At 55.9% G+C, this 10000-nt stretch overlaps 5 protein-coding genes across 5 annotated transcripts in view; 2 read left to right on the forward strand and 3 right to left on the reverse strand.

Moving 5' to 3' along the window:
• The window catches only part of PTSG_09914 (uncharacterized protein), a gene marked incomplete at both ends in the record, with an annotated part of 2286 nt that extends 500 nt beyond the window's left edge, over positions 1-1786 (reverse strand). The window contains 5 exons of the mRNA XM_004989213.1: positions 391-507; positions 684-781; positions 996-1170; positions 1371-1487; positions 1692-1786. Coding sequence (XP_004989270.1) covers positions 391-507; positions 684-781; positions 996-1170; positions 1371-1487; positions 1692-1786 — 602 coding nt within the window. The remainder of the gene's footprint in view (positions 1-390; positions 508-683; positions 782-995; positions 1171-1370; positions 1488-1691) is intronic.
• Positions 1787-2022: 236 nt separating this feature from the next.
• Positions 2023-3931, forward strand: PTSG_09915 (uncharacterized protein). The gene has a single exon (XM_004989214.1). It carries the CDS (start codon positions 2155-2157, stop codon positions 3385-3387), a length of 1233 nt encoding a protein of 410 aa, XP_004989271.1. The 5' UTR covers positions 2023-2154; the 3' UTR covers positions 3388-3931.
• On the reverse strand, positions 3838-5430 carry PTSG_09916 (uncharacterized protein). Its single transcript, XM_004989215.1, has one exon. It carries the CDS (start codon positions 5399-5401, stop codon positions 4127-4129), a length of 1275 nt encoding a protein of 424 aa, XP_004989272.1. The 5' UTR covers positions 5402-5430; the 3' UTR covers positions 3838-4126.
• Positions 5431-6284: 854 nt separating this feature from the next.
• Positions 6285-7621, reverse strand: PTSG_09917 (uncharacterized protein; the record flags this gene model as incomplete). Its single annotated transcript, XM_004989216.1, has 1 exon — positions 6285-7621. The coding sequence occupies exon 1, from the start codon at positions 7614-7616 to the stop codon at positions 6285-6287; it is 1332 nt and encodes a 443-aa protein (XP_004989273.1). The 5' UTR covers positions 7617-7621.
• A 246-nt stretch (positions 7622-7867) lies between these two features.
• PTSG_09918 (uncharacterized protein) overlaps positions 7868-10000 on the forward strand; it is a 5158-nt gene continuing 3025 nt past the window's right edge. The window contains exons 1-7 of the mRNA XM_004989217.1: positions 7868-8065; positions 8304-8415; positions 8606-8719; positions 9034-9111; positions 9338-9468; positions 9656-9734; positions 9958-10000. The exon at positions 9958-10000 is cut by the window's right edge and continues 62 nt beyond it. Coding sequence (XP_004989274.1) covers positions 7920-8065; positions 8304-8415; positions 8606-8719; positions 9034-9111; positions 9338-9468; positions 9656-9734; positions 9958-10000 — 703 coding nt within the window. The 5' untranslated portion in view covers positions 7868-7919. The remainder of the gene's footprint in view (positions 8066-8303; positions 8416-8605; positions 8720-9033; positions 9112-9337; positions 9469-9655; positions 9735-9957) is intronic.

Raw genomic sequence — 10000 nt, forward strand, 5'->3', positions numbered from 1 at the left:
TCGTCGCCTTCCTTTCACTCACATAAAGTTCTTTTTTTTTTTGTGGGGGGGCGATCATGATTTTCTGATTCTCAGGACAATGGAAGAGAGAGAGGGTGAGAAGAGGCTGAGACTACAGAGAGCGTGAGATATGTAAAACGTGGCAGAGAAGAGAGCCCTCTTTGAACTCCACCCACCCCGAGTGGAGAGGAGCGCACCTGCCCCATACACACACTCTCACTCACACACACACACACACACACACACACACACACACACACACACACACACACACACACACACACACGCACACGACACACGACACACGACACACACACACACACACACACACACATACACACACACACACGCACACACACACCTTCCTTCTCCTCCATGAAGAGGAGGGACTCGATGCAGGCGTCACGCGGGATCCAATCCACCAGCAGCGCATTGCCCGGTATGAGCTCAAGCCGCTTGCTCTCCGGCATGCGTGACAGCAGCCCCCACACCTCCTGTGCAGACACCCTTATTGGTTTGAAGAGGGTGGTAGTGGTTGGAGAAGACATGTGGAAGAAGGGTGGCATGTGAAATGTGAGAGGGAACAAGAGAAGCGTGGGAGGAATGGAAGGGTGGAGGGAAGGAAGGGAGCGGAGGGAGAGTGTGAGTATATCAGGGTGAGACGCCCACGCACACACGCCAACCTCTTGACGCCGAGCTGGTCTGGTTTGAAGACGGAGCGGGGGACGGGCTTGAGGATCTCCGCGTACCGGAACGCAGTTGTGGACACAGGCTTGTAGCCCTATCACACACACACACACACACACACACACACACACACACACACACACACACACACACACACACACACACACACACACACACACACACACACACACACAGAGTGAGAAGCAAGTTCTCGTGAGCACAATGCGTGTGGCTGGTGACGCGTACGTAGAGTTGGTGGCTGTGCAATGAGGGGGTAAAGAGTGAGCTGCTGGCACAAGCGCCTGAACCTGTTTGTAGTGCATGCCAAGAGCAACGGGGTTCTTGTCCTGAACGCAGCTGCGGATATGAGTGACGCTTGGAAAGTCGCGGCGCGTGCGCTCTTGCAGGGCCCGACCGAGCAGCTTTGCCACGCCCTGGCCACGGTATGCCGGGTGCACGCGCAATGCATGATACACGGCCGTTCTGGTGTGTTTGTTGCGGGGGACGGTGAAGCGAGGCGGAGAAGTGGCAATCTCAATGTGAGTGTGACAGTGGGAGCGGGAGCGGATTAAGAACAGACCATTGGGGGCAGCGTTTGGTGATGTGATGTAGTGGCACAAACAAAGCGTGTTCCACGGCACTCAGACACGCAAGGTGGTGGAGCCGCGTGCGACGCAACCCACCGGCCGCCGTCGTACAGCCCAATCACTTCGAACCCGACAATGGTGTTTGTGTTGCGCTCTTCCACGCAGAGCATCGTATGTTCATCGTCGTGCAGCCAGCGTTGGTAACAGCACGGGCTGGCAAGCGAAGCAGATGGTGCGCGGATTGGAGGGGGGCGGCAGTGAGTAAGCGGTGGAGTTGGCAGAGTCAAGGGCAGTGAGCAGAGCAGTGAAGAGAGCAGAGCAGTGAGCAGTGTCGTCGCGAGGAGAGCAGAGAAGTGAGCAGTGTCGTCGCGAGGAGAGCGGTGAGGACAGACAAGGCACACACACACACACACACACATGTAGTCGAAGCCGTTGTAGATGTTGTCTGAGAGCTCGCCGAGGATGGTGTCGCGGTCCGCAAGCGTGGCTTCACGCACTACAAAGTCGGACATGGTGGGGAGGGGGGGGGTCTTGTCGAAAGGACTTGCGGTACTGACAGCTGCAGGAAATGAAGCACCACAGTGAGTGATGACGGCCCACTGAACAACAACGGATCGTGCACACGTGGACGCGCGCGCAGAAGCACAGCAGTTGTCGCGCTGGCTCAAGGGTGTCAGTGGAGGATGACGGAAGGATGATGAGGGAAGGAACACGAGAAGGAAGGAGTTTGGCAGGACTTGTTTGTTGTTGTTGTTGTGGAGAAGAAGACGCGCACACGTGGACGAAAAGTTGACAGCGGAGACTGCGCACTTTTCACCCCCTTCCTGACACACCCCACCGATCAACGCCGAGTGAACAAGAGAGCAAGCGAACAAGCACCATGCCACCACACCGGGTGTTCATCTCGCTGCGCTTCAGCGAGGCCATGGAGGAGAGCGAAGCCCTGAAGAAGGCGTTGGACAAGCGGGGCGTGCCCACGTTCCTGTGCGCCGTTGCTTCTGGCAACAGCATCGCGGACGCCGTGATCGAGGCCATCGACGAGTGCGACCTGGTGGTGATCATGGGCACACATACGTACGGCGAGAAGACGGACAGCAAGTTCAGCTCGCGCGAGGAGCTCGAGTTCATCATCAACGACGAGAAGCCGTTCTTCCTGGTGAAGATGTGTGACCGCTTCAAGCACGCCAAGACGCGCTTCTGGCTTCCGCCAACCATCGCCTACCACCCATGGCAGCCGCAAGGCGCCGAGCGTTCCGACCCGCCAGGTGAGCTCGTGGACGCCATCATCGCCAAACTCAAGAACGTGAGTGGTGTTGGTGCGCCGGCGACGCAGCAACAACCACAGCAGCAGCAAGCGACAGGCACAGTTCGTGCAACTTCGCTTGCCACTTCTTCCCCTTCTTCCGCTTCCTCGTCACAAGTGCATGGCGTGCGGGCAGTCAGTGGCGGTGGTGCTGAGGAGGACGCCGTGCGCAAGCTGCAGGCCAGTGGTCGCAGCATGCACGCCGCTGAGGTTGTGCAGCTGATGCATGCGTTTCCCGCCTCTGCAGACGTGCAATGGCGTGCCTGTCAGGCACTGGAAGACCAATCGAGAGGCAATCCCTCTGCGCGTGTGCAGGCTGCGGCAGCGGGCGCCATCGACGCAGTCATGAGGACGTTGACGACGCACAGCCAGAACGCCGATGTGCAAGAGCGTGCGTGCGCGGCCCTGGCTAACCTGGCGATCAACAACGACAACAAGGTGGCGATTGCCGCAAAGGGCGGGATTGAGATTGTGGTTGCGGCAATGAACAGATTCAGCAGCAACGGCGGTGTGCAACACCAAGGGTGCGTGGCGCTGGCGGAGCTGGCATGCAACGATGCCAACAAGATGGCGATAGTCTCCAAAGGTGGGGTGGACGCTGTGATTGCCGCGATGCAGAACCACGGCAAGAAGGCTGTCGTGCAAAACAACGGCTGTGTTGCGCTGGGCATTCTTGCGAGGCACGCGAGCGTGTGCCAGCAACTCCGTTCCAAGCGCGTCGCGGTGGTCGCCGAACAGGCAAAGCGAAACCTGCCAGCCAACGCCGCTGTTCAAGACCAGGCCAACCGCCTGCTGAGGCAACTCGCCTAACCCCTCTTCCACATTCCACGTCTTCCTCTGGATCGACGACTCCTGCCTGCTGTTCTGCTTGCCGTCTTGTTGCACCTTCCAACTTGTTTCCTTTCGCGTGTTGATTCGATTTCACTTGGTGTCGGAACCTGATGCTCTTGGGTTATCGTGGACACACACACACACACGCATGCACGCACTCACTCACTCACTCACGCATGCACGCACGCACTCACTCAAACGCACACAAACACACTCACTCACTCACTCACTCACTCGCTCACTCACGCACTCACACACACACACACTCACTCACGCACTCACTCACACATCTTGGTTGCTACTCTGATGCTTAAGTTTTGAGACAACCACAACCCTGTGTCACGCACGAGACCGCCAGCACAGCCGTGCTGAGAGCGCTTGCTTCACCTCCCTTGCCATTCTCTCCTGTCTTGCTGGTGCTGTCTGCCTTCTTCTACTCGGTATTTATTCATGGTGCGGTCTCTTGTGGGCATATGGATGTGCCAAACATCGAGGGTAACGAGAACAACAAGCATGAGCACCAACGATCAGCCCACAACCAACAAAGCTTCGAGGAAGGGGGGGGGGCAACAGAGGGTGCAGAAGCGCAAAGAGAGAACACGTAGGGCGGCGACAAGAGGACTCCAAGCACAAGCCAGACAGCTGCTATGATGACAACAGCTGAGCTCTGCGGCATCTCTCACAAGGCGTGGTATAGAAGATAGAAGATGCACGCGCTTCAGCAGCCTGGATCAACGATGAGGACGGAGCTGGCGCCGTAAGGAATGCCGTAGATGAGACCATTGTTGGCAAGCACGCCAGCGCCCCACTTCAACGTGTCTGGGGACACAGCGAGCGTGGTTGTGTCCGCGGTGTTCGTCGTGGGATCAATGAGGAGGACGGAATCAGCCGTGAGTGGAATGCCGACAATGAGGCCGTTGCTCGCAAGCACAGCGCCGCGCCACTTCTGTTGAGTCGATGACACGGCAATGATGCTTGCATCAGCTGTGTTGGTGGCTGGATCGATGATTAGGACGGAACCCGCGTCTTGCGGCATGCAGTAGATGCGACCGTTGTTTGCCAGGACGGCGCCTGCCCACTTGCGTGAGCCAGAGAGGCCTGTAATGCTTGTTGTATCGGCTGTGTTGGTGGCTGGATCGATGATGAGCACGCTCTCGACAGAGAAAGGTGTTGCGTAGATGAGGCCGTTATCGGCAAGCACGCCGCCAAACCACTTGTTGCTTCCAACAAATCCATTTATGCTGGTGAGGTCAGCTGTGTTCGTTGCTGGATCGATGATCAGCACAGAAGCGGAGTTCCACGGGATGCCGTAGATGAGTCCATTGTTCGCAGCAACACCACCCAGCCATTTGGCACTGCCAGTTGACAGCCCCGCAATGGTCGTGGTGTCCGTTGTGTTTGTCGTCGGGTCGATGATGAGGACCGATGCTGCTGTGTATGGCATGCCGTAGATGAGGCCGTTGTCGGCAAGAATGCCCGCACCCCATTTATAGCCTCCGCTGAGAAGCCCTCCCAGAGTTGTGTTGTCAACTGTATTGGTGCGTGGATCGATGATGAGGACGGATGGGGCATTAACTGGAATGGCATAGATGAGACCGTTGTTTGCCAGCACGCCGCCAAGCCACTTGTCCACGTCAGTACTGAGCTCGGGGATTGTGGTAGTGTCCGCCGCGGGCTCCCTCGGCGCGAGTCGGCACAGCCGCCCTTGTAAATGGCGTAGCTGCTGCTCCTGCTCTGCGTTCTCACGATCCAAGTCGCGCAACGTGTTGTGCTGCTCCTGCACCAGCTCAAACATCTCCGCCACGTCCACCCCATTCACAAACACGGGGCGCTGCTGCTCAAGCCCATGCTGGGTGGTGTTGATGTGGAACGCACCGTGCTCATCTTCTTCCAGCACCACATCCGCGCCAACCAACGCGGTGCGCCGCTGGAGGAGCAGCAAGACCAGGACAACAAGGGCAAACAACCACGAATGCATCATCATCGTGGTCATCGTGGTGTTGTGCGCTGTTTGAGGAAAATTTGCGGAAATCTTACATGATTCCTGGTGTCAGTGAAGAGCGAACAGTGACACAGCATACATGATGTGCGCGAGCGAACGCACACGAGCACAAACGTCTTGGTGTGTAGGTGTGGAACTGTAACTCAAACTGTTCTTTGTTCTTTGCTGTCTGCCACAGATGTGAGAACGCGGGACTTGCCCGTGAAGAACAAACAACACACCCCCCCCGCAGAGGAGAGAACTTCAATCAAGCAAGAAGCTAAGAAGGGAGAAAAGAGACAACACCACAACAGCGGTTAAGGGTGCTGCAGTGTGTTATTGAGGGAACAGGGCAAAACGTGGTCATGTAACGGACCAGAAGGCTACTCAGCTAAGAGGAGACAGAGCACAGACAAACGCACAGTAAGCTCACAGTCTGAGCATCCACGTGTATGCACTCACAACTCACACACGCACACACGCACACACACGAACACACACACGCGCATAGACGTGTGTGCAAGTTCAATACGCACGCTCGTACACGCACAATGCACACACGCACGCACGCACGCACGTACGCACACGCACACGCACACGCACACAATTCAAACAATTCACACGCACGCACGCACGCACGCACGCACGCACGCACGCACGCACACGCACACGCACACGCACACAATTCAAACAATTCACTCGCACGCACGCACGCACACGCGCACACACACGCACACAAACCACACAATTCACTCGCACGCACGCACGCAAGCAAGCGCGCACACACACACACACACACACACACACACACACACACACACACACACACACACACACACACACACACACACACACACCCCACACAACAAACCACAAGAGCACAGAAGTATGCTCTTTAGCAGCCAGGGGTAGGATCAACGATGAGGACGGAGCTGGCACTGTGTGGAATGCCGTAGATGAGGCCATTGTTGGCAAGCACGCCGCCAAACCAGTAATTGGAGGAGGATGACGGTGCAGCGAGGCTTGTGGTATCCGCACTGTCTGTGGCAGGATCGACAACGAGAACGGACACGGTACGAAACGGGATTCCCACAATCTTGCCATTACTCGCCAGCGCGCCGCTGCGCCACTTGTGCTCGTCGGAGGGCAGGCCCGCGATCGATGTCGTGTCGGCCGTGTTGGTGGCTGGGTCGATGATGAGGACGCTTGTGGCACTGTATGGGAACGCGTAGATCTTGCCGTTGGGTGCAAGAACGCCGTTTACCCACTTGGCACCACCGTTGCCGAACCCCGCAATCGATGTCGTGTCTGCTGTGTTGGTGGCCGGATCGATGATGAGCACACTCTCGGCATTGCGTGGAGCGGCGTAGATGAGGCCGTTGTCGGCAAGCACGCCGCCCTGCCATTTGCAGCAGTCCGATGACAGCTCAACGATGCTGGTCACATCGATGGCGTTTGTTGTTGGATCGATGATCAGCACAGCAGCGGAGTTCCAAGGGATGCCGTAGATGAGTCCGTTCGCAGCCACCACACCCCCAAACCACTTGCCGCCACCTTCTGACAGGTCCGCTATGGTCGTTGTGTCTGCAGTGTTGGACGTGGGATCAATGATGAGGACGAACGTGCCATCCAAGGGAATTGCGTAGATGAGGCCGTTGTTGGCAAGAACGCCGCCACTCCATGCGCCATCGCCGCTCGGCAGACCCGTGATCGTGGTCGTGTCAGCCGTGTTTGCGACAGGATCGATAATGAGGACCGACGTCGCCTTGTATGGCAGGCCGTAAATGAGACCGTTGTTTGCCAGCACGCCGCCAAGCCACTTGTCCACGTCAGTACTGAGTCCAGAGATTGTGGTGGTATCCACGGTTGGTGGTATGAGGCGGCACAACGTGGCTTGCAGTGAGCTCAAAACGCCAGCTTGCTCTTCCGCCGTGCTCGTCAGCTCAGAGATGGCCTGTTGTTGCTTTGCAAGTGATCCCGCGTATTGGCGGATGGTAAGTGCTTGCAGCTGCGCCGTGCGTTGGTGCAGTTGCAGCTCCTCGAGCACATCCACGCCGTTTACCAGCACGGGCTGCGTGAGCGGATCGCTGGTGTTGATGTGCAGCGCGCCGTCACTGTCGCGCACAATCTGGGCGGGGGTCGTCGTGGCCGCTTTCACGGCAGTTCTTGTACTTGTAGTAGCTGCTGTTACCACCATCACCACCACCAAACACACGCGCAACACCATACAGTGTACACTGGCCATGGCAGCAAGGGTGGTCTGGTGGTGCAATAAGAACGAGAGAAGGAGAGAAGGCAGTGGTGGAAGGGAGGGGGAGGAGACGAGAGGATAGAGGGAGAAGAGGAGAAGAAGAGGGAGAGAGGCAGTGGTGGAAGGGTGGAATGGAACTGGAAAGCGAGGAGCAAACCCAAAATCCAAACACCAAAACGCTTGCTGTATTCGGTTGTGGAGAATTTGTTAATAATTTCAATAAATTATCTGCATTCGACTGAATTAAGGTTTGTCACCTGTCCTTCTTGTTCAACAAAGATGACGACAGGTGCAGTGGCTGAGCTTGTGCTTGTGGCTGTCACGACGGCGCTGGCCGTGTGGCTGGTGCGGGCCGTCGTGCGCTGGTGGCGCTTGCGAGAAGCCGTGAAGCAGTTGGCTGGCGGCAAGATGCAGTTTCCTTACGGGTCAGCGCTGTCGTTGTGTGTGCGTGTGCGTGTGTAAATTTGTGTGCGTGTGTGTGCGTGTGTGTGTGTGTGTGTGTGTGTGTGTGTGTCCACGTGCACTCACTCACTTGTTTGCTTGCTTGCTTGTTTGTTTGTTTGTTCGCTCGGTTGTCAGTTCGTTTGTTTGCTTGCTTGTGCAATCGCGCTTCTCTCACGCACATACCGTGCCGCGAATCACCTTGCCATGTGTCTGGAGTAGGACAATGAAGGAGCACACCTCAAACGGATCCATGGATTATGCCATAAAGTACTGTGACGTCGATCCGATCAAACCCATTCGCTACTGCGTCAGCAGCTTCATGACAATTGTCGTAAGTTGCGCAGGTGAAAGAAAACAGGCGACGGCAGACATGTACAGTGCATGAGGGTGTGCAGATGCTGCGTGTCTTCAAGCAGTTTGTTTTGCGTGACAAAACTGCTTGCAGAGCCTGTCTGTGTCGACAATGCCAATGTTCTGGATGACTTGAATTCTTGCGTGTTTCCAACCCTGATCATTTGCAGGCGCTGCGCCGCCCACAAGACATCAAGAACGTGGTGCTGCGAGACGAGCCAAAGTCGAAGATGGCACAAAACCTGCTCGGTGACTGGCTCGGCCTCAAGTCCATTCTCCTCCTGGTGTGTGTGTGTATGTGGACGTGTGTGTGTGTGTGTGTGTGCGTGTGCGTGTGTGTGTGTAGGTGTGTGTGTGTGTGTGTGTGTGTGCGTCGTTTGCTGTCGTGGCGCGTTGGTTAGAGTAGCTACAGCTTGCAGTCATGACGTGCAACATCACTCACACGTACCGTATCCCTTGTTCACGCTGCTGCTGTTGCTTGTTTCCCTCGTTTGACGTTATCTTGTGTGTGTGTGTGTGTGTGTGTGTGTGTGTGTATGCGTGTATGTATGTATGTATGTATGTGTGTGTGTGTTGTGTATGTGTGTGTGTGTGTTAGAACGGGCCCAAGTGGAAGTCCATGCGCCACATGCTCAACCCAGCATTTTCCCGCGCCGTCATCGAGGACTACATTCCTGTCAGTCAGCGTGGTGTGTGTGTGTGTGTGTGTGTGTGTGTGTGTGTGTGTGTGTGTGTGTGTGTGTGTGTGTGTGTGTGTGCCTGTGTGGACGGCTTACGAGCACATGCAAGTGCTTAACCCGCCTTCAACGTCCACACCACTCACTCGCACACACGACACACACACACATACACATAGACACACACACATGCTTACTCACTCACACACATCCACTGCAATGCAGACGATGGTGGAGAGTGCAGAGGAGCTTGCCGCCAAATTTGAACAACACGCGCGCACCCCTGAAGAAGCTGTCGATGTGACGCAGGACTTCAGCTTGTTCACCCTCGACACGGTTTGCCGCTGTGCATTCAGGTGTGTCAATGGAAGGGTGGGGAGGAGCACATATGGCGTGGGTGAAGCGATGTCATCATCGCCACTGTGTGTTTGTGCCATTTTCCGTCACAACACACTCAACAACACACACACACACACACACACACACACACACACACACACACACACACACACACACATACACGCGCGCACCCCGGATGCACAGCTTCAAAAGCGATGTGCAACACTCGCGAAATGACCAATTCACGCAAGACTTTTTCGAAATGGGGCCTGAAACAGTCCAGGTGTGTCATCAGTCATGTGCGTTATCATGTCACAGCAGTGTTCAGATAAGATACTCGCTATCTGCGTGGCGCGCCTCTCACCATCAACACACATACACATACATACACACATACATACATGCGCACACACATTCACACACGCAAATACAAACATGCGCACACATTGCGCACACTCATTCACACATGCGTATTCACACACATTCACACACGCACATGCGAACAGCGCTTTCGGAATCCACTCCACCTGCTTGGTCCGATCTACAACT

Source organism: Salpingoeca rosetta, assembly GCF_000188695.1.
Source record: "Salpingoeca rosetta unplaced genomic scaffold supercont1.30, whole genome shotgun sequence".
NCBI classification, from domain to species: Eukaryota; class Choanoflagellata; order Craspedida; family Salpingoecidae; genus Salpingoeca; species Salpingoeca rosetta.